At 40.1% G+C, this 24,627-nt stretch overlaps 2 protein-coding genes across 8 annotated transcripts in view; one reads left to right on the plus strand and one right to left on the minus strand.

The window, feature by feature from the left end:
- The window catches only part of BMP2K (BMP2 inducible kinase), a 121,781-nt gene extending 115,486 nt beyond the window's left edge, over positions 1–6,295 (plus strand). For all 3 annotated transcript variants that reach the window (XM_027971124.2, XM_027971125.2, XM_042251543.2), the window contains one exon: positions 428–6,295. In XM_027971124.2, coding sequence (XP_027826925.2) covers positions 428–1,833 — 1,406 coding nt within the window. In that variant the 3' untranslated portion in view covers positions 1,834–6,295. The remainder of the gene's footprint in view (positions 1–427) is intronic.
- The window catches only part of PAQR3 (progestin and adipoQ receptor family member 3), a 30,874-nt gene continuing 6,906 nt past the window's right edge, over positions 660–24,627 (minus strand). Inside the window, exons 3-8 of one of the 5 annotated variants that reach the window (XR_001041229.5) lie at positions 20,112–20,267; positions 16,791–16,988; positions 14,471–14,561; positions 10,493–10,641; positions 7,734–7,852; positions 660–1,864 (exon numbers count right to left, since the gene is read on the minus strand). Coding sequence is in view for 2 of the 5 variants with exons in the window: in XM_012180242.5 (XP_012035632.1) it covers positions 10,499–10,641; positions 14,471–14,561; positions 16,791–16,988; positions 20,112–20,267 (588 nt within the window). In the remaining 3 variants the exon portion in view is untranslated. Of the gene's footprint in view, positions 1,865–7,658; positions 7,872–7,911; positions 10,642–14,470; positions 14,562–16,790; positions 16,989–20,111; positions 20,268–24,627 lie in introns of those variants that run through there. The other 4 variants (XR_001041230.5, XR_006060180.2, XM_012180242.5 and 1 more) reach the window with 4 other exon arrangements.

Genomic DNA, 24,627 nt, shown 5'->3' on the forward strand with positions numbered 1-24,627 from the left:
AGTCGAAACAGAAGCATAAGGTTGGGGTGAATGGGGTATCTTGGCAGGGCAATTGGCTGGATAATCTTGTTTTGAAGCTGGGAGAAGAAAATTTGCTTGTGTACCATATTCAGAGTCCTATTCTGGGTACTATAAGTAAGACAGCTGTCAGTGACCACCTGTGGTGAGTAGGTGGTGTGTAGGGTAGAAACACAAGTTTGTCGGTCTGCGCTTCAAGGACCTAACCATCAACTAGGGGCCAAGTGCATCACCTCCCCTGCCCCCCCCCCCCACCGCTCAAGAGCCTAATGACAAAGATGTGCCAATAAGTCTTCCTATAAGGGAACTGATATGAGCAATCTGTAAGGCTTTGTAATAGTACATGACGTTTACTGCAAATGGTTTTTGAGATGCATTGAGATGATACAATTTTTGTTTGAATTGGCAGATTCTCCTGATAAGAAAATTGAACATCCCTCCATGAATCAAGAAAACGGCATTGCAAACCCTATCAAGAATACAAAAGGAAGTCCAGTCTCTAAAGACCACCGGACTGGAAAGAAAACCTCAGAGAATTCATTAGTACGTGCTCAAGTGCAAAAGGGGAACGACGAATCTGAGAGTGATTTTGAGTCCGATCCCCCTTCTCCGAAGAGCAGCGAGGAGGAAGAGCAAGAGGATGAGGAAGTTCTCCAGGGAGAACAAGGAGATTTTAATGACGATGACACTGAACCGGAAAACATGGGGCACAGGCCTCTGCTCATGGATTCTGAAGATGAGGAAGAGGAGGAGAAGCACAGCTCCGATTCGGACTATGAGCAGGCCAAAACAAAGTACAGCGACGCGAGCCCAGGCTACAGGGACGCAGCCGGCGGCGGAGCGGTCCAGGGTCCCAGCGCAGCACTCATGATGTCCGCCCGGGTGCCCTCGGACGTGGGAGCGGGGACTCCCAGACCCGAGTTTGATGTCTTTGGCGCTGTCCCCTTCTTCGCAGCGCGGGCTCAGCAGCCCCAACAGGGGGAGCAGAAGGACCTCTCTCCGCAGAGCCGGCTTCCCGCCGCGGGACTCGAGCCGGAGGAATTCGATGTCTTCACCAAGGCGCCCTTCAGCAAGAAGGTGATGGCGCGCGATGCGCACGCCGCGCCGGCTGGCCCCCCCAGCGTGGATGTCTTTGGCTCCACGCCGTTCCAGCCCTTCCCTCCGTCCGCCAGTAAAAGCGACAGCGGCGAGGACCTTTTTGGGCTGGTGCCGTTCGAGGAGATAACTGGGAGTCCGCAGCAGAAGGTCAAGCAGCGCAGCCTACAGAAACTGTCCTCCCGGCAGAGGCGCACCAAGCAGGACACGGCCAAGAGCAACGGGAAGCGGCACCACGGCACCCCGACTGGCGCCAAAAAGCCGACCAAGCCCGCCTTCCGCACCCCCGAGCGGGCCCGCCGGCATAGGAGGGTGGGCCGCCGGGACTCACAGAGCAGCAACGAGTTCCTGACCATCTCAGACTCCAAGGAGAACATCAGCGTGGCCCTGACTGATGGGAAGGACCGCGGGCACGTCCTGCAAGCCGACGAGGGTCTATTGGACCCCTTCGGGGCCAAGCCCTTCCACCCTCCGGACCTGCCTTGGCACTCCCCACACCAGGGCCTGAGCGCCGACCACAACCCGGTCCTGCCCGGGAGGCCCCGGCCGAATTCACTGCACGGCTCCTTCCACGGGGCAGAGGCGTTGAAAATGGATGATTTTGGTGCTGTGCCCTTCACAGAACTCGTGGTGCAGAGCATCACCTCCCATCAGCCCCAACAGCCCCAGCCCGTCGAATTAGACCCCTTCGGTGCTGCTCCGTTTCCTTCTAAACAGTAGAGGACTTAAGACGGACTCTTGGTATTAACTCCTGTTTCAAAGAAAAAAAAAGTATGAATAGTTTTATGAATTTGAAAGAAGATTTATTTGTATAGCTCTTTATATCATTCATTCTTACAGGTCAATCAGAATAGGCGATTTTTAAATAAACCAAATAGAAAAAGGAAGTATCTGCACAGGGTAGTGATTCCACGTCTCTTCACGCAGGTGCAAAGGAAGTGAAGGTGGCAGGTTCTAACGTGGGGTTTCAGCTCCCCACCTGACCGCACAGAAATCTAGGGAACGCGTGTGGCCCCTGAAAAGCAACCGGGAGTTGTGGCGTTATTTTTATAAAAACAGAATGTCACTTGTGCGCACATCCCAGGCTCATTCCAGAATCTAGCATTTAAAACTAAGGTTACTTGTATATACACAAATTGCATTTGTGTATATTTTTTAAAAAATATCTCTCCTAATTTCCAAGAGGTTAAAAAAAAAAATATCCATTTCTCATAAAGAATGGGAAAGTTATCTGGAGAGTGCAGAGATTTTTGTCCTTACACCTTTCTCTAACAAAGAGGAGCCAGAAGTCACTGACTGTTGTGCCTAAAACTGTTTCATTAAAAAACAAGTGCCATTAATATGGACTATTACATAGAAGCCTAGAACAAAAACTAGAGATAGCTAGCTGATGGGTGGAAAAATGGAGAGTAAAACGGAATGATTATAGAAGAGAGGAAAAAACATTCAGTAGTACTTCAGGAACACTTCATGTTCTGATTTTGAATGGCTTCTAGCTAAAAACTTTTATCATGTCTCTAGTAAAACAGATTATTGGAAAAACTGGGAGTGAGGACAAGGGTCGTAGAGAAATAGTCTAGGGAAAAATATGTAGCTGAAACCCTGAGTTTCTGAGACGTTTACAATGTAAAATCATGTCGCATTTAATAATGTGCTTTATTAAATAACCACCTTCACCAACTATTCCCCAAGTCGTCTGGTGAGCAGCAGTTTTGGAGTTAGGTCTGAAGGGTGGAGTAGTTTAATAAAGAGAACAGAAGAGTGAATCCCACAAAGCCTTACGGGCAGGCCTTGCACATCCTGCCGCAAGTACCTCTGCACTAATACCCGAGATCTGAGAGTGGCTGTAAGGTGTCAAGGTGATGAGGGGCTAGCATCTCAACTCTGCTAGTTAGCCGATTATGACTTTAGTGAAAAGAACCGAGCTACCAAATTGCCTTTTGATTTTTACATCACAAATCCTAATTAGAAACTTGAGATTTTTTAGAAACTGTTTAAGGTAGAAATCATTGATGTGAATACAGTCTGTTTCTCCTATGTCTCCATTTTAAGTTACAGTTAACTGTCCCTGCTTTGCAAGTGAACATCTGGAAGTTTCTAGAACCATTAAAGCTATTTACAGAAAAGGGTAGAAACTCCTATCAGCTGGCACTCTCCTTGATTGCTGTATTTTAAATTAACGCTTTGAGCCCAATTAAAATCTATTTTATCAGTATCTTATTAGAATCTCAATTATAGTGCCCAAACTGGGATGAGCTATTTGCCTGTTTTCATAGTTCTAAACTTGGAAAGAAACAAAGTATCTGTAACTAACCCCTCTATGTTTTCTTGCTTCTCTCTTCTATGTTTTAAATCAGATACAGATTCGTGGACAAACAGGGAAGCAATATGTGAATGATGTGTAGCAGAGACAGATCAATCATGATAGTCATTACTGCGTAAATGTTAGAGCCCAACTGCACCAGTTTTACTTGTCCTTGTGCCAAAGGGAAATGTTATGTTTGCACCTTTTTTTTTCTCTTTCTGATTCTCAGGTTGATTAATACTGCTAATGCAAATGCTCAAGTAGATGTTCTTTAAAACTTTACAAAGTAGATTCAAGTGATACTTTCTTTTAAAAGTGAAGAGTTGATGATTACACAGTCAATTCATGAACTACAGTAGGTTTGTATCAAACAATCTGTTAATGAAAATCTGTTGGTTGATGTATATACAAGATGCTTCTTTGACTATTTTAGTCCTTATTAGCCTTTGTCTCTGCTAGACCTCATGAGTTTCATAATTTATAAGGGGTACAGATGAATTAGTGTGGTCCCCTTGGGATGTAATATGAGATATCTAGAGTCTGTCAGATACCAAGGGCTTGCTTACACTCATTTTCAATACACTGAATAGTTTTAAATGATTTAGACACTGACAGACACTTTGGCTTATAATGCTGGATAAATTCTAAAGAAACACTTTGACATTGTTTAAAATATTGACAGTCATATGCTTGTTATATCACAATGACTTTCCTCTTGAGATTATAGCCGAGAGGAAACATTTAGTACTTATAGGGGACCCAAAGGGATAGAAATGGGGAGATTCCTTTGTGTTCAAGTGGAGGAATTTTCTCAATTATAGGATTAGGGTCGCTTTCCATTTCCCATCATGTTTTCCCACTACTGTTAGACTGTAGGTCACTCTACACAGTTGATGCCCAGCTAATTCCCTTATGAGAATAAAGCTCCCACGACGTGTGAAAGAGCTTAATGCATACTTGGCACACAGCACTCGGTTTGGCTCTATTATGGGATGGTCCAGTTCTTGTATAAGGAAGGAATGCTGAAAAGAAATCATGTCTCTATTAATCAGTTGTCCTCTGTGCTTCTTTAGCATGTAAAGTCGTCATAACTCTAAACCTGTAATACTTGAACATCACAAAGGGAAGTGACATATTACAAAGCTAGCAAAAGTCTGAGGCCAAAGTTATTTCTGTCCTAACTGCTTTAATCATGCTTCTTGGTTTTGAATTATCTTTTAAAAAGCGGACCATTTGCTTAATTATTTTAATGTTACCACTTCAGCAAAATGTTAAGCGTTGAAAAGACCAGCTTCTATGGCACTGAGGAATGTAAGACATTCTGCTAGGACACAAAAGTTGCTTGGTATATATGTTTTAGGTGGAGGAGGAAAGGTGATGGGCTGGGTGAAACTGACTAGAATATTTATTCAGAAGTATCCATCAGGAAAGTGTGATTCTTCCACTGATGTGACCTCCGCCCTGTGTGTATGTGTGTGTGTACTCGGGCCCAGTTATGCCATTATTTGGAATAGTAGACAAAAGCAGCTTTGGGTCCTCCCATTTGTCGTGTGGCAGGGACAGACCACTGTCCTCATCTTGCTGGTGGGAAACCCTCCTCTACTGTGGTGTGCAGCAGGCAGAGCCCTTTCGTTCGTGTGTGTGTGTGTGCGCGCGCGCGTGCGTGCGTGTGTACTCGGGCCCAGTTATGCCATTATTTGGAATTGTAGACAGAAGCAGCTTTGGATCCTCCCCTGTTTGTCGTGTGACAGGGACAGACCGCTGTCCTCATCTTGCTGGTGGGAAACCCTCCTGTATTCTGGTGTGAGCCCTTTCCTACTCTCTGCTTGGCTTATTTTAGGTTGTGGTACTTCATATCAGCATTGAGAGAAGGTACACGTGTATTTGTATCACTGGTTCTGAGGAGTTTGGGTACATTTGTTTTAATATATGTAGACTGTGCAGTAAATTTTTTTTTTTTTTACAGCAAAATTACTTATCATTTATCATTTTAGGTCCAGTGTTGAGCTGACTGTGATCTACTGTGAGAATGAACTGACAGATCTACTGTGAGAATAACATAATGATAGTTTATATAAAAACTTTTATACACAGTGGGGTTTATACATTAGGGTAAATATATAAACCCGCGCTTGCATGCACATGTCACATCTCTCTAGTGTGGAGTTAATGTGAATTTTTACATTTTGAATGGAATTGCAACCACAATCATTGCTAAAAGAACATTCACTCCTAGTGAGGGTTTACAAAAGCCACTAAAAGAATAAGGTAGACAGATGAAAATGCAAAGGGCCATCATTTGGGGTTATTTTTATTTAAAAATTTATTGTGCTACTTTTGAAAGAGAATTGTTTTTATGACTATGCTCTTTTTGTGATTGAAAAGTCATCTAATAGTAAGCAGTATAGTAATAATAATAGGCTACTTTTTAATTGCTGGCAAACAGCTTTAAGTGCACTTTCTTTGATTACACTTCCACTTTTTGTTAAACTTGAATTTTCTGAAGCCTTTTATGTACCACTAAGCAAATAATTTTAACTTTTAATAAACCTGATTTTCATCTTTATTGTATTTCTAATTGTTAAGATCATACTTTCTAAAGTTAACTTCAATCCTCAGATACAGCTGGGAAACTGTTATGAAATAGAATCAGTTGCTTTTTTTTCCTCCTTCCTATATCTAATTAAGCACTAACTGATTTTAGTACTATATTGCCTTTTCATGGCTTATTCTTATTGACTGAATCCTATCCCTCATTCACTTTGTTTTGTTTGAAATTTAAAGTTATTTTCTTACTGTATTTATCATACCTACTGTTTTAATAATCTGCTTTCTTTAAATGCAATAAATCCCAAATGGATTGCATATTCTTTATAATCAATGACTTTGAGTTTTTCATTTGTCGTCTTATTAAAAATTTTGGATGCCAACTTCTAGTCAGTTCTTTCATTCACATGCATCTATTATGCATGAGCTAACGGAGGAGAAAAATGATTAAGATTAGATCTCTGGTCTAAGGAGCACCCACTTTTGGATTTAAGTAAGAAAATACATTTTGTGTTTGTACAGTATTTGACCTAGCATCTGTACAACCAAAACGATCATACAGTTTGTTCAGGGATTACAATAACTGATACTTACAGTGATGAAGATAAGGTAAAGACATAAAACTCTGAAGTAGCTTTTGAATATTTAGCATCGTTTTTGCTTTATATAAAATTTATTTTTTAAACTCTTGAAAAACTGATAACATTTTTCACTGTTAATAAGCATTTAGTTAAATAAAATAACTTGATTACAGATGCGAGGCTTTGGCATGTTAAACAGAAAACCTGTTTATTGCATTGATGAACTAAGTTTGGTGTTGAGATCACAATATTATGTATTAATCCACAAACTGGAGTTTCAGATTGGTGGCTTGTGGAAAGATTCAACTTATTTGTTAGAGATGCACTTCCACCCCCCTCCCCCCCGAGAAACTGTAACATTTATCTTAAGGTTATATGGGAAAATAAGGGCCCTGTTTCTTTTTAATAAATTAATGGTACAAAGGAGCAAAATATCACATATAAGTTATATAAAATGCATAGTGTAGACTGTACCACTGTGCAAATTTGGTTATAGTTTTAACTTTAGAGAAGAATCTATGCTTCAGTTAGAGCTGTTTACTTTGAGCAAGCTAATCTCGTTTTAAGAAAGTCCAACTCCAACATCGTATGTAAGATGCAGTTAATATTTTCCTACTAAAAGCATGAGCTTTTGAAGTTTTCTTTGTTGCACATTTAAAAAGACAGTTCACTTTTGCTTCAGATTGTTGACACTACTGAATTTACATGTGTGCTCTGCAATGTTTTTGATCCTGGGTTTGCAGAGTATAAGTAGACTTTAGTGGCTATCATGCCTGCCCTCTAAGGATGGAAGTTTCACTGTTCATAAGAGACCCCTGCCCACAGTGTTACTGCTTCTCCTTCCTGAAAATGTTTTCTCAAAGGTAGTTTCAAGTTTGGGATCATTCTCTCTCCTACTCAGCAAGTATGGTAAAGAATTTCAGGGGATGTTGGTACCCAATTGCATCTGTACCTCTTTTCAGTATAAACAGTTACTGTGATAATGTACATAAATAAAAGACACTTCTGCCCCTCCCCAAAGAGCTGAGCTGACTCTTCATTGCACATATTCTGGCAGGAGTGAAACTGCTCAGAATGATCATTACAAGTGAATATAGATCTACTCGGCTCACCAGGAATCTAGACGTGCAGGCTATGCCCCTTGATACTTAATGCAGGGCAAGCAAAGGATATCTCTACGTCGGTACCTGCCGAGTGGAGAGCTGTACAGCTTTATGCCAGTCAATGCCAATCTTCAAATCGGTTACTCTGTCCAGGTGGGATGCCAAAGATGTGACACACACTCCCTGAAGCTTCACTCCTGATTCTAAAACATGATCGTGAAGCTGTTATGCATTATAAAGAAAGACAAACAGCACTTACATATTTAGTAAACCCAGTTTATTTACATAATTCACATTTTGCCATGCAGCTCACTGAATTGCTCTCAGTGTAACAAGAAGACAAGCACTATCTTGCTATTTGAAAGCGGTTTTATGTAGAAAGATAATTCCCTTAAATGAGTTAACTACAACCTTACAAATCACTACAGACAATTTAAAACAGTCATGAATAATTTTAAAATGTACTTGTAAAGTCTATAGGTAAACAGCTTTTATAGTTTACACATTGGTAAAATTAAAAGCAGTCTTTTTTAGTACTTTAATACCGTAGCTGACTAGTGTACTTTTAAAATCTTATTTTAATAAATCTACAAAAACAAAAATATACATTATTACAAGGCTCAGATTCATATGCAATTTTTAAATATTTATTCTTTAATGTGTTAACAATGTCTTAAAATTTTTGCCAGTAGTGATGCGCACACAGTAGGTGGTCAATAAATGCTGATATACAGAAGTGCTTATAGTTGACAGCAATCCACATTCGTTCATTCCCTACTTTATAATAAGTACATCATAGTAAAGATAAAAAAGAACTTTCTTACAATATTTAATATTTTCATAAAAAGATGAAATGTTTACAATGGTATAATTTAGTTCTCCTTTCAGTCAGACCTATATGCTTTTTAAGTTCAAGAAGTCTTAAAATTGGTCATTTTTATCAATTAATTCAGAAGTCAAGGATTAAATAACTCATACACTATAACAAAAAAGGACTTTTTCTAAAAATTGGAAAAAAATGAAACTTTAATGTTTTTATTTTGAGATTTTATAATTAAAAATGGTGCCAGACCTAAAATAGACTTCTCCTTCATTTTTAAATTAATTATAACCACTCAGTATATTCTGTTTAGCAAAAACGACAAAATATCTATTTAAAAGCAATAGTATCATGTAAGTCAATATGGATACTTTAGAGAAAATATATCCTATTACCATTTCACCAAAATCTTCTTTCACTAAGCATACGGATCAAATTTCTGGCCATTTTCTTTTGGTCAGTTCTTTTAAAATAGCCATTTTCATAGTGGTGTTCCATCAGAATAATGGGTATAATGTGGTGTGCCCTTAGTCTACTGGGGGAGAATTCGCCTTGCTGAGATACTAGCATGGGGAATTCATATTCCAGCAACACTACGCTGAAAAGAAATACAAAATTTTACAGATGCATAAACTAGGGCACATTAAAGTAACATTCTAAATATCAAATGTTTAAGTGGCATTTTGGGAATAAACTTTACTATCAGTCAACACCTCCTGATACTTAGAAAGTTCAAAGTTTTGAATATACACCAGTAATTAAAGCAGCTCATGTCAACCCATTCAGAAACTTGGATAATATTTTATATTCCAAAAAAACAACATTTTTATGAATGACTGCTTTAAGGGATTTAACTTATGCATATGAGAAGACCAGAAAACAAGGGTGCTAGGCTGTGGTATAGGGCAGCGAGATCTGTTTTTTAATATATACAATGAAGTACCAGACCCAAATGTTAGCTAGTGTCTATCAATACTGTGAGTTCTCAGTGCAATACTAACACATGCATACAGACAGAAAGACCAGAACACAGGTGAATTAATCATGTCATCAAACGGGGCATCTGCATGACTTTTTCTAAGGCTTAAGGTTCATTTCAGTGTCAAGAACTGGGCCATGTGGATTCTGTGGCCTTGAAAGTAGCACCATATACCTGGGAATCCCCATCAATCAAGAAATTAAGACCGCAAACTCAGAGAGGTGAAAAGTCTGCTGTTATAGGTATTCTGGAGACCCAAATCTGCCATCTATGGGCAGGAGCTCAACTCTTCTATATGGGATTAAATCATAATACTGGAAACTGAAAAGCTTAAATGGCCAATAACTTGGTAATTAGACCACAGAATTTGTCACCTGTCATGTAATTGGTTCTTCGTATGATTTTTATTTGATGAGAAATGACAATGCAAGTTCTTTTCCCTTTCTCCACACCTCTCTCAACTTGAAGAAGAGGTTTAAAGTTTTGTTCTAGCAAACTAAAAAATTCAGCGCTCCAAAGAAGAGAACCTACAGGAAATAAGATCTGAAGTGCTGGTTTCTCACAAACCAGCCATAGAAAGGCTAGTGATTACTCAGAATCACGATCAGCTTGCTTTGAGCACAGGCCATCACAAACACTGCCTTGATTAGGCACTTAAACTTGATCATCTACTCTGTCTTCTATGAAAGGAACCATACAAGAGAACTCCACTTTATAACAGAGGTGAGCCCTTCCTAAGGAAGTTAAGCTGGTGCTCAGGAAAAGGAGTACTGGCTTCACATTCAGGTTATTCAGATGATTCTTAGGGAATACCAACTAAAATTTTCACTTTCTGTACAAGCAGCAAGTCAGTAGTCTTAAGGACCCACAAAGCAGTTACTATTACTGATCCCCAAGTATATTTTTCCATATTTATAAAATATTACTCATGATATTACCCAATCAGAGGGAAAAGGAAAAATGAATGGGAATCTTAGAAATGGTGGGGTCTAGAGCTCCCCAATATATATTGCTTAACAACTGAATACACCCAGGCGGCCATACCTGAATTCACAAATGTGAAACATAGTCAGGACAGGGTTTGCTGTGTCTATACTGCATGACATACACTGTCGACTGATGCCACCAATATAACATCACTACTGCAAGGATGTGCCATATTTGGTGGCTTGATCCGAGGTAGTTTAGTTGTCCTGCAAGGGAAGGGGAGAGAAATGAGTACTGATTAGTCTAGAGTCCCTTGGACAGCAAGGAGATCAAATCAGTCAGCCCTAAAGAAAATCAGTCGTGAATATGCATTGGAAGGACTGATGCTGAAGCTGAAACTCCAATACTTTGGCTGCCTGATGCGAAGAACTGACTCTGGAAAAGACCCTGTTGCTGGGAAAGATTGAAGGCATGAGGAGAAGGGGATGACAGAGGATGAGAGATGGTTGGATGGCATTACTGACTCAACGGACATGAGTTTGAGCAAGCTCCAGGAGTTGGTGATGGACAAGGAAGCCTGGCATGCTGCAGTCCCTGGAGCTGCAAAGAGTCAGACACAACTGAATGACAGAACTGACCTGATTTTGACTTTAAATAAAAATATACTTCCATCTCTGGCCTCGGAAATATGACTGAGCAGCTAAAAGATTTTGGCAGTCTCAGAAACTGAGATTAATACAGACCCAAATGTTTTCTAAAAAAAAGATTAATTCATATTGAGTCTGACTTTAAGGTTGTATTCGTGAAGAGTACTGGTGAATTTCAGAAATACTATTCCAAATGTCTTTTCAAAATCTAGATGTGGTTAATTTCAGGAATTTGACCTTTTGTCTCCCATGTCTCAACATATATATCTGGTGAGGAAAAGACATCACATGAGAGAAGCAATGGAAATGAGTGCTACAAATCATGGAGTTAATTAGGCATGAAGCAGAGACACAGCTGTGTTTGGGTATAAGTCTGTTTGAAGCATTTTTAATTTTAAGCAGGTGTGTAAGGAGATAGCTCGGACCTGCATCTTGTACTATCAGACAAATGGAACAAATGGAACAAATGGAAAAATGTAATTAGTGATGCTGAAGCTCTAATACTTTGGCCACCTGATGCGAAGTCAACTGCTTAGAAAAGTCCCTGATGCTGGCAAAGATTGAAAGCAGGAGGAGAAGGGGACAACAGAGGGTGAGATGGTTGAGTGGCATCACTGAATCAGTGGACATGAGTTTGAGCAAGCTCAGGGAGATGGTGAAGGACAGGGAAACCTGGCGTGCTGCAGTCCATGGGATCTCAAAGAGTGGGACATGACTGAGCAACTGATCAACAACAACAAAAAATAGGTTAATTAACTAAGGCTGGTTAGTTCATATACAGGCTTCCTTGGTGGCTCAGACAATAAAGAATCTGTCTGCAGTGCAGGAGACCTGGGTTTGACCCCTGGGTTGGGAAGATCCTCTGGAAAAGGGAATGACAACTTGGAGAATTAATTTCTCTCTGGTTACAGTATAAATTCCAAGGAGATTAAATAACTAACAGGTAAGAAGCATGGAGAAGGCGATGGCACCCCACTCCAGTACTCTTGCCTGGAAAATCCCATGGACAGAGAAGCCTGGTAGGCTGCAGTCCATGGGGTCGCTAAGAGTTGGATACAACTGAGCGACTTCACTTTCACTTTTCACTTTCATGCATTGGAGAATGAAATGGCAACCCGCTCCAGTGTTCTTGCCTGGAGAATCCCAGGGACAGGGGAGCCTGGTGGGCTTCCATCTATGGGGTCACATAGAGTCGGACACGACTGAAGTGACTTAGCAGCAGCAGCAAGAAGCATACTGAAAAATAACAAAATACAGAACTATAGAAATTGAAATGTAATTCCTGGTGCATCTATGGTCACATAATGTAAATATTCTCTAACCTTCTGTCTTCTCTACCAAGGACAATAATCAGTACAGTATGTGGATTTTAAAGTGTTTAAGTCAACAAAATCCTTTCTGTTCCCTTATTTATTTTTTTTTTTTTGGTGCCATGGAACCGTTTGACAGCCTAGTGAAGTTCATACTCATTTTTAAAGCATAAAATACTGAGGATCACAGATTCACTGAATTCTGTCCATGGAGAACTTTGGGATCATTGAACCCAACAAATGCCACTGTGATGTTTACATTAAACAAAACAATAACAACAAAAAACTGACATAAGCTGAAAGTAAGTTCTTAGGTTTGAAAAGGTTTTTGATCTCACAGTATTCACCCACCATCTCCCCACCACTACAATGTGCTTCTCTTTAGAGCCAGGTCATCAGGGAGGACTGGCCAGACAAGGTTTTTAAGCCATGCATTCATGAACACCTGACACTATCTATCACTTTTATCTGTAGAGACTTCATTTTTCAGGGACTCTGTTTTCTCCCCTGCACAAATGTACCACACACTCAGCTACATGGGGCACATTTTATGTCAAGCTCATCTGGAGAAAAGTTAAGTTACATAACATTTGACCTTTTATAGGTGTCCTGTATTAGACAACTGAGAACTTTTGATCTGAATATTTTTGGCTCTAAAAACATGATTGCTATAATCACAAGTGTAGAGAACTTTCATTAGTTAATTTTCTACCTGTATGTATGAAAAAGAAGAAATTCATAATAAAATAATTATTAATAAAATGATATGAAAATGTATTTCACCAGAACTGTTTTCTGAGGAGAATTCTGACCCTGCCTAGAACATGGGTGGGTCTTCAATTCAGGGACATGTCCGAGTTATGTTCCCAAATCCAAACGTTTATACACAAGTTCTTCTCTGTATTCCACCCTTATTTAAAACCCAGAAGTGAAAGGTCACGTGCACAGAGGAATGCCTGAGGTTCTGCGGTCTATTCATTCGCTAGTTCATGGTTTCTCATCCTTTTTCCTTCCCCAACACATGTGGCAAATGGCACACTATCTTCAATCCACCATGGAAGAGATTCTTAACCCAAGAGAGAAGGAGGACAATTTTCAATTTGAACTTAAACAGCTCCCCACTTCCAGCCCTCACACCGAAAAGCCACTGCTCTCTGCCTCCTGTTATTCTTGACTGGCGCCAAAGCTCACCTGCGCTTGCGCCACTCTGTCCCTTCCTAAGTCACTTATTTCATTTATGTACTGGGGCGGGGGTCACTGGAACTACAGCTGCTAAGATTTACTGAGCGCTCACTACTTGTTGAAGAACTGAGCTAAATGTTTCATGTGCACGTTCTCATCTAATACCCAGAAGAGAAAAGAATTATCTTCAGGTTTCAGAGAAGGAAACTGGCCTGAGAAATCTTGTGTGACTTCAGTGCATACAGTTAATGAGGGGCTGATCAGGGACTTGAACCTAAGTCATCAGGCTCTAGAGCTGAAGCTCCGAAACAAGCAAATACATGCTTTGGTCAACATTATTCTCTTTACCCAGTGTCCTCGTAGTTCTTTTCTATCAGAAGGTTTTTTTTACCTAAACTGAAGCAGGGAAATCTGTCCTTAAGAGTTCCTGGCTTGTGTAAATCTTGGGGACATGAAGATCCTTAATTTCCTCTCACCACTGGGTGCCAGGAAGCTGAAAGTCAGACTGATGGGCCTTATATATTTTATAGAAACTTACCACAGATACTTGTGAAGTAATCCTAAACCTGGCTTATTTTCATTATCCTATTATTTTCCTTTGTTTCTAGTTTGTTTTATGAATCTTGCACATATAAATTAATTTTTAAGCATAAGCAACTTTTGTGGAACAGAACGCTCCACAAAAAAGCAGTGGTTGAGAACTCACTATTGAAATGGTGAGATGAAATGGTGAAGTGAAATGGTGGTAACCCTGTCTATGGACTCAACTTCTATTGTGACAATGAAAGAAAAAGTTTGTGAAAGCCATCAGAGTTCAAGTTTTAGATACCATTTGAGAAAAGCCATTCTATAATCAGTAATATTGGAAAAAAAATCTGTTTTGATGCTCTGACATATATACCTCCACCATTTATTTAGACTAAAGTCATAAATCCATTATAAAAACATATACCTACCTGGAAAATACCTTTCTGGAACTTTGGAAATGTAGAACAGGAAAGCAAGAAGAGCAATCACATACATCACAACTACACGGGGTGCAAAGTCCTGAAAAGCAAAACATAGTTTTTCACAGATCTCCCGACTGTGACTGAACTTCCAACTTACCGATATTATAAATCTAATTAATATAATGAAACACATAGAATTAGAATTCATAAGTGGGATTTAAGTCTATTAAATCTTACAGACAGTCTCCAGTCATAGAGACCTAGCTCTAAATACTTTAGGAAGCGTTTCACAGGAGTGGAACACACAGATTGCCCTAAGGGTCAGGGCACTACAGCAGCTAAAGCTTCAACAGGGTGAAACTGCAAAGGGCAGCCAACTCCCATTTACAACACGGGTGCCTGGGTGGAATACATGTGGGAACGGAGTAACCAGCTGAATAAGCAAAGAGGCTAAACAGGGATCTGTGGCTGGAAAAGACCCAAGAGGCTCAGCCCAACAGTGATATCTGTTCCACCATCCTGGATAAATGATTCTCTTGAATACTACTGTGCAAAGTTCTCTTGGAAAGCTTTTCCTTGCCCTAAGAAAATCAGCCAGCTCTAATTTATACACCTTGTTCCTAATTCTGATTATAAACCTAATTTACTAAGAAGCCATTTAAGAAATAAAACAAATGACTTTTCTTCCCTCGACACATATTTGAGAATCATCATGGAGCCCCTCTCCCCTGAATCCTATGTTCTCAATCAACCTCAGATTCTACAAACATTCTAGAACAGAGCTCCACTGTACCTCCAGGATTAGCTGTTTGGAACTTTGCATCTTTGGTCAAGCGCCTCTCTCTCCATCTTTTTAAAACTAGACCTTACTGGAGAATTTCTCTGGAAGCCTCCCTTTGTTTCTGCACTGGGATGACCTCTGTTTATGTTATATTTCCATCTTAGAGAACCAGTCTTCCTAAGCCATCTTTCTATTTTAAGACTTACAGGAAAGTGTCCCCCTGCCCTCCCCCACACTTATTTTTTTCCTGAATTTCTTAATAATCTACTGGCTTAATAGGTCTGGTGCTCTTTCTTTAATAACAAGATAAGCTTATGATAAGCTTGAAAGTGAAAGTGAAGTCGCTCAGTTGTGTCCGACTCTTTGTGACCCCATGGACTGTAGCCTACCATGTTCCTCCGTCCATGGGATTATCCAGACAAGAGTACTGGAGTGGGTTGCCATTTCCTTCTCCATATGATAAGCTTAAAAAGATGCATTTCCCTCATCCCAAAACATTCACTTCTGAATGTCAACAACTATTCACTCCTGGTTAGGACTGAATCTATTAAGAGAGTGGCACTTCCCCATTCTATTTTCTGGGCATCAAAACTGTCACAAAACTGATGTTTTCGCAGATACCAGGATCACTGAAGTTACTCATTACCACTATCACATCTTTATCCCAATTTTTTAGTCTTATAACCTACCATTAGCCTCTCCTCTTCTAAAAAAATATAATTCTTTTGAATAAAACCTGCATTTAAATCTCCATTATTCCAAAGGTACCTTTGCAACAAGTGCATGAAATTTCTTCTCGATTTCTCAGCATAATTATGTTAAAATTCTCGTTTACTCCCTAGCACATACCTAGAGCATTTATATACAAATCTCTTAAGAATTTAGGTCTTATTTCTAGCTCCCTTCTCAAGAATGCTGAGGAATTCTCACTGAGGTTCTTCCTAATGTACTCCAGCTCTCCTCATAACAACTAATGGTCTTTTATTTCTCAATATATTTTCCTTGCGGGGTAGAATATAGTCCCATGGCTCTAGCTGCCAAGAGATTTTCAAATCTCTACTACTAGTCTCAATCTCTGAGCTAAATCCACACCTGATCTCCACTTTAACATTCCACAGATACTGCAGACTCAAGAGGCCCAGGAATAAATCCTTCCCAACTCCTTCCCTTCCACTAACAAGCAAATCAGCTGCTTCTCCTGGCACTGACCTTGCCCCAGCTGACAAAGCTGGAAACTTAGGAGTCCTCCTCTACAGGGAGGACTTGGATATTTACATTCCAAGGGGAACAGAAAGAGAGTTAAGAACGTATCATCTTACAGAAAAACATCTCAGAAGAAAATAGTAGTTAGAAACTATGCCTCAGAGTATGTTTTATCTATTTATTAATGTATAGATATGAAAACTTACTGCATCATTATGCAATTATAAATGTGCCCTCAAATGACAAAGACCCACCCACTTGGCCGGAGTACACTACTTTACCCAAAGGAATGAAATGAAAAGGACAAAAAGAACGGGAACATACTGACCACACTCAGCCTACCTGAACGATAGGAGCACCGATTCCTCCATTGAGCCACACCCAGTGGAGAGTAGGGATGACTCCATACCCGGAAACAGAACAGAAGATGATGGAACGGAGCCTCTGCCACTGCTGTGTGAGGTAATTGGGATGGATCTGAGCAAAGAACACGGCCAGGATCATAGCAAGCACGGTGATCAAGTACACTTGACGCCAATACTAGAAAGAAAGGACATTGCATTTTGATTGTCATTGACAATAAGGGAAGGAAATGAGCAATTTTTGATTTTGGCTTCTACGGGACTCATTCCAAACTGTATTTATTTTCGTATTTTCACTTCCAAACACGATTACCTTCCTTCCGTAAAACAACGCACGTCGCATACAATTGTTAGGTCTCTTAGGATGACAAACCAGACCCCAAAGTGAGGTGGTAAAGAACACATTTATTCACACAGAAGCATTCCCTGAGTACCTATTATATGCCAGGGGCAAGTGAAGTCCTGTGGCAGCAAAGACAAAGCTCAGTGGGAGAGCTCACAGGCTATGAGGGGGCAGACGTATAAAGAGATGATTATAATCAAAGGATAGGGACTGCAGCTGAGTTATGAACAGAATGTTGTAGGACCACGGAAGAGGGAGCAATTGCTACCGGAAGAGTTAAAGAAAGCTTCACAGAGGAAATGACAACTAACCTGGGTCCCAAGGAATATTTAAGATTTTGTGAGAGGAGGGAGTTCTCAAGGAAAAGGAAGTACAAGGGAGCAAGGAAGTTTTGTGAAGGGAACTGAAAGGCAGACACTTTTCCAAGCTGGTGCTGAGGGAATAGCAGAGCTCTTGAAGAAAAAGGTGATGTGGTTGTTTTTCAAACTAACTTATTAGAATAACTCTGACATCAGCGTAAAGAAAGAAAAAAAAAAAGAGGTGACAGGAAGCTAGCTAGAAGGGTATTAAATATTTGATTCAAGGAGAAAATAGCTTGGACTGTTGCTGAACAAGAAGACAGATGTGAGCACCAGATTCAGGAGACATTTTTGAAATAAACTAAAATTTTACTGGTTGACTGTCTATGGGATAGGGCAGCAGAGGATGGGTCAACTGATTGCTGTAGAAAAGGCCAGGCAGATGGCTTCTATTAGTGGAGCAAATGAACAGTGATCCAGCAGGAGGGTGTGTGTGTATTGGGGGTAGAAAATGATGCAACATGAAATATCATTCATTTCAAAATATATCAAGTGTGAAGGACTTATAGAATATTTAGGTATCTAAACGAGAGGTTGAAAAGCTAGTCCTGAAGCTCAAAAGCTGTTAGTTGTCCTAACAACTCAGTTAGGACAGAATTCTTAACCTGGGCTCCAAGGACTTCTCTGGAACCATTACAACTTCCTGAAACTCACATGTCAAAATGACTGATCAGTCTGCACCCAAACGCATATTATCTGGGATGGAGGGTCCACAGTTTTCAATCTCATTCTCAAAGCAGCCTGTGTTCCTTAAAAGGTAAAGCGCCATTAGAGCAACTGTATATTTGGTTAAATGATGAGATATCAGAAGTAAGAAAACAATTTTTCCTTTAAATGATTATGGATTGTATTAGCTCTAACAGATTTTTGTTTTTTCCCTCTTTAATCTACCCTGGAGTTCTGGTTCTTCTGAAAAAAGATTTACAGTTTTCCCACTAGTCTCTTTGATTATCAGATATGCTTGGGAAGAGTTAAACAAAAAACCGGTTTCAGAGAAATACAGAATAAGCAAAAAAATTTCTAGTATTACATACTCAAAAGCCTATTTTTAAAGATGTCAACATTTTCATGTAAAACGAGTAAGTTGTGAAAGGTGAGCAGATATGGGCAGTTTACTACTAAAATCAAATCAATTTTCAACAGGGTAAATGGCATATATATTTAATTATATGCTTCCATTCCAATGTAATCAGGCCTGAAGAACAAATGGCTTATGAATAAGTGGCTATCATTAATAATGTTCTTACATTCAAACCAAATTCTGATTTTTCACTTTGCTGGTTTTACACTCTAGCAGTGTTGCCATTTTTCTCTATTATTGTGGAGAGACAAAGATCCTACTTAAGAATTTCCAACAATCAGAGGTCTCCTGTGCTGCAGCCCACCCTCCCAGGGAGTGAAGGCTGGGGATATGGTCTGGACCCTCATTCCATGGGGAGGGCTCAGACAGGACAGACTCTCATCCTGTGACTAGCAGGTCCGCTGTTCCTGGCAGAATAGCTCAGTTTTGGCTCTGAAAGGGAAGGAACTAAAAGGATAAAAGGAAAAGAGAAAATGGTGTGGTGGGGGGCAAGAGAAAAAGAGAGGCGGGTCAATGAGGACTTTCTGAATGGGAGGTCTTGAGATGGAAGGTTCAGTTTGCCTTCTTGACTGAGACATGAGATGAGGAGGGAGTTGGTCAATATATTCAGATCAGCTGCTGTATAATTTGATCACAGTGTTTCAAATGCTGCTTACCCAAGGCAAAAACTGACTTTTGTTAACTTGAGGCTCAGAAAGCAGCAGTGGTCAAGAATTCAGAGTAGTAGTAGCAGTGTTAGTTGCTCAGTCGTGTCCGACTCTTTGCAACCCCATGGACTGTAGTCCGTCAGGCTCCTCTGTCCATGGGATTCTCCAGGCAAGGATACTGGAGTGGATTGCCATTCCCTTCTCCAGGGGATCTTCCCAACCCAGAGACTGAACCCGGGTCTTCTGCGTTGCAGGCAGATTCTTTACCATTTGAGCTACAAGATATGTTAGAATTCAGAGTAGACACGTTTGTTAAAAACACTCACCACCCATCTGGTCTGTCTCTAGGTTTGACTCTAAATATAAGACTAAGGAAAGGAAAATATATTTCTTATATAAGAATATGGGTCAACACATTCAGAGATATACTTTTCTTTTTCTTTCTTTTTTCCCACTGAGAGAGGAATAAAGGATAAGAAGGGAAAATGGAAAGTAGCACCTAGCTTCTTAATTTTGACCAGCACTAACTTGATCTTCAACTCCAGCAACACAAAAATAAAAGACGTGTAATGTGCATCTGAGGACTCAGGTAGCGATATGGTTTTAGTGGGGAAATAGTAAAATTTAATGCTTAAGTTTCAGAAGATAGCATATATATATTTTCCATGGAAAATCAGTAAAAGGAGTAGGAGCTAATAACAGATGTTAGAGATCATGGGGCCCTTTTGAAAAATGAGTTTATGCCTCCACTAGACTTTACTGTTTCTTCGATAAGTTAATTATGTGTCTACTCAGAAGTTCCAGGGAATCATGGAAAGATAAAAGACCTATACCTGAAAGGGAGTATGTAAAATGTTTTTAAGTTACTCACATTATTACAATAAAATGCATAAAATACACCAGAGACATAGCAGCCCAGTATTCCAATAGAAATTCCTGCATAATCTAATGCCATCCATCTTCGACAGGTTTTTTCTGATCGATGGCAGGAAAAGAGATGATAGCCCACGGAGCAAAGCATACAGACCTAGGGAAAATAAAACAACTCTTGTCAAAGTGAAACAAACAAAATGATAAAAGCAACTCATGCATGACATTCAGGGAGGTGGTCAGGTGAAGTCCAGGTTTTTCAGCCAAACAGACCTAGACACAGAGGACTCTGGCTTTGTCCCTGGCTGTATGTCATTTTCTTAAGCCTCAGTTTCCTTATGGGTAAAACAGAGACAAAAATCATAAAGAAATCTATAATGACAGCTATTTTATAAGATAAACAACTTAAATGAGTAGCACAATAGAAGGAAATCTATCTACTGCATCTTATTTTGATCCATGAATAAGTTTCCTTTTAAAAACTACTTACTACAGAAGTAAGGCATGTCCTTAGAAAGATGAAAAAAAAAAAAAAAAAGGAATTTGATGATGTAAAAAAAATAAGCCCCACCCAGTCAATCTCTTCTCCAGTGATAGCCACTGATAATATCTTTTATGTGTCTGTCGAGACATTTTCAATGAACATACCAAACATCTATGATACAGAAGTCTATATATACACATATAAGAACACATTTTATATTAATCAGATAAAATCATATAGTTTGCTCTGCTATTTGTTTTTTTCACTTAATTTAAGATCTTTTACGCCTGTATGAGACTTCATTGTATAGAGTTTACTTTTAAGTCAAAGTTAAACATGGCTTTGGTGCATTCAAGGAAAAATAATTGTGACTTATGCTGATTCTATGTTGCCAAATTGAGAGTAAAGCTCATCTGATTCAATCAGCTGCTCTGAAGACTGATAAGGTTTCTGTAGCTGAACTCCCTCTAGTCATTAAATACCAGCTGTGTGTCATGCACTCGGGATACAAAGATGAAGGCTGTGGGGACTGATTTGTATATTGTTTATTTGTATATTGTTTATTGTTGTTATCTACTATCAAAGAGATTTTTTTTTGGACAAGTGAGCACATGGTGATGTTGGAAGTCCTGTAGGAACAGTGCAGAGCACAGTTAGGAAACAGGGGGGGCGGGAACTGGGTCTGTGGGCGCATGTGCGCACTGGGGGGCGGGAACCGTAGGAGGAAAAAAGTTCCATAGTTTATAAGAGGGCTGCCACCTGAGCCGCACCTTCAGTTGCTCTGGCATTCATCAAGGACAGAAACAAAGGTGTGCGCAGGGTTACTGGTGGGTCCACAGCAAGAGCAGCATATTAAACACAACACCCTGAGCAATGAATGCCATGTGGTGTTCTTCATGATATGATTAGGACAAGTCCTATACATCGAGGAGTCTTAACTTCAGTATTATGGACTCTGTGATACTACTGAAGATTTTATTTTAAACGCACCTTTATAGAAAGGTTGACATGAGAGGTTACAACACTAGCCTTAGGAAACAATAACTAGATCCTACACTAAGGCAAGGACAGTGGGGATGGGGAAAATGGGCCAGATACACGGTCATCTAGCCATTCTATCGGAGAAGGCAATGGCACCCCACTCCAGTACTCTTGCCTGGGAAATCCCTTGGACAGAGGAGCCTGGTAGGCTACAGTCCATGGGGTCTCGAAGAGTTGGACACAACTGAGTGACTTCCCTTTCCCTTTTCACTTTCATGCGCTGGAGAAGGAAATGGCAAGCCACTCCAGTGTTCTTGCCTGGAGAATCCCAGGGACGGGAGCCTGGTGGGCTGCCGTCTATGCGGTCACACAGAGTCGGACACGACTGACGTGACTCAGCAGCAGCAGCCATTCTATGGGGTTCCCAGGTGGCGCTGGTGGTAAAGAACCTGCTTGCCAATGCAGGAGATGTAAGAGATGTGGCTTCGATCCCCGGGTCGGGAAGATCCCCTGGAGAAGGCAACGGCACCCCACTCCAGTATTCCTGCCTGGAAAATCCCATGGACAGAGGAGCCTGGCGGGCTACAGTCCATGGGTTCCAAACAGCTGGACACAACTTAGCGACCAAAAACAAACAACAATACACAAATCAGTCCCCACAGCCTCAATATCAACGCTCAAAACAAGGTTCCTAGCCAGAGTCTCATTTCTTCTTCTGCTGTCTAAAATCCTTAAAGTTCTGTGGCTTTGGCTACTAAACTGCAAGTCAGAGTGCACTGAGCAAATTAAACATAACTTTAAGAAGTTATGTTTCCTATTATCCTTGAGATAAAAGGATACATCCAGAGAACATGAAGGGGTACCTTCTCACTGACTGGAAAAGATCTCATTGCCACAGTGCCGAGTGACATCAAACAGTAAGCAGAGTCAATGACACTCAGAAGGGGGGAGACAGAAAGGTAGGCAGGCAAGTGTGAGGCACGTGTGCACCCACAAACATCTGCAGCGATTTCACCCCAAATGTCCACCGTGGAAGTGGAATTTCAAGTGACTTTTTATAATACTTTCTTCAAATACCACTTGTTTGCTCGAATTTCTACATGAGCGTATCTTATAGTAATAAAAGAAACAACAAGAAAGCTACTTTCATTGTGAAAAGGAAAGTAAAACTGGAAAGAGAAAAACTATAGTTTCAAGTGGAAAGGATTAACAAAATAAATGGTATTCATAGAGGACATCTGAATGTTTGAAAAGCTAACTTAGACTAAGTATGTTCTGTTTCGAAAGGGACATGTTGTTAGAGTTGCTTAAAAAAAAAAACTGGCTGAAAAATTATGACATGTTGAGTATGTCTGTTTTCTGGGAATTTTCCTTCTGTGGAATATCTCACTCCACCTAGGTAGACAAACAACAACACCTATAAGTCCAGAAAGTGCTAAGCTGTCTCTTGCTTCTGGGCCGGTCCACACATTTTTTATGCTTCAATGCCCTGCCTCACTCTCCCTTCTGTGACTCGATCTTGATGACAGGCTGGTTTTGTTCTGCACCAGAGTCCCAATACCTGGCTTAGTGCCTGGATATAGACAGGAGATATGAAAAAAATATTTCTGGAACTGAATATTAAGGAACTGAATCTAGGGAAAGGCATTCTCAAATTTTATTTTTCTCTAAGAAAGATCTCTGGGAAAGTGCAAAGCCCCTGAAATTACACTCTACTATTCAGAATGCACTCTATTAATCTTGTTGGTAGGAAAGCATGAGCATTTAAAAAGTGCAGGATAGAGAAAAAAATATTATATATCTTTAAAAAATTAAATGTATATCAGTATTAATACATACACTGATGATTTACCATGTTGCCTGCTGACTCGAAGAATCTGGGAAACTGGGTGAGCAAGTTATAATATCATAAAAATCACAAAAATGGTATTTGTAAGTCGGGCAGGTGTGCTCAGGTGACTTCAGCAAGCTGTGCTGTGTGTAACAGAAAGATCACTGCACTAGCAGTTAGCAGAACAGGACTTTACTGTCCTACTGAACATCCTTGAGCAAGTGACTCTAACACTTTAGGCATTTCTTCATTGGCAGGTGTTTTAATTATTTCATCTTCTCAGTTTTACAATGCAGTGCTTTCTTAAACCACTATGAAAATAAACATACATTCCCTGAACTAACATCAGGTGTGGCTGGGAGGATAAAGGGCAGGCCGAGGGTCAGAGGAAAGCTGTGGGATCCTCATAGGGGACAGTATCCATATGACTAGCAGTAGAGCATAAAACAGTTTTTCTGATTATTGATTATAAGAGCATCTCAGTCTATAGTATCCAGGTGTGTGAGTCACTCAGTCGTGTCTGACTCTGAGACCCCATGGACTGTAGCCCACCAGGCTCCTCTGTGCATGAAATTCTCCAGGCAAGAATACTGAAGTGGGTTGCCATTCCTTTCTCCAGGGGATCTTTCTGACCCAGGGGTCAAAGTCGGGTCCCCTGTATAGCAGCCGGATTCTTTACCATCTGAGACAGGTAAATATGGGCAAATGGATTCATTTCCATTTTAAAAATGGAGATAGGTTTTTAAGAGATGTTTAGGCTCCGATCGGGACAAAATTAAACCTGAGAATGCGTATACTGTAAAAAAATACTTAAAGAAAAAATAATTTTCTAATAATGACACAAAAATACAGAGTATTCTTTCCCTCAAAGAAATTAAAAATTTTATTCTAGAAACTAGAATTAGAAGAAAAAGGAGAGGGGGATGTTTCCATTGTGTTTCTTAATCATTTAAGTCCAGAGTTTTGAGTCAGATGATGAAGGCCTGAAGCTGATTAATACACAATGAAAGCAACAGCTGTGTGGTTGACTTATGGATTCCCCTTTCAGAGCAGCAGCAGGTTAACTGCTGTATGTGCTGGCCTATGTCTGGGGGAGGAAGGACGATACTTTTTTCTTTCCATTTTTATGGTTATCTGTACTTTGCATTTTTTTTTTAATTTAAAAAATATCAACTGGATTTTGGTCCATATTAGCTTTCTTCTTTAGAAACTGTTTGAAAA

Source organism: Ovis aries, chromosome 6, assembly GCF_016772045.2.
Source record: "Ovis aries strain OAR_USU_Benz2616 breed Rambouillet chromosome 6, ARS-UI_Ramb_v3.0, whole genome shotgun sequence".
Classification (NCBI taxonomy): domain Eukaryota; kingdom Metazoa; phylum Chordata; class Mammalia; order Artiodactyla; family Bovidae; genus Ovis; species Ovis aries.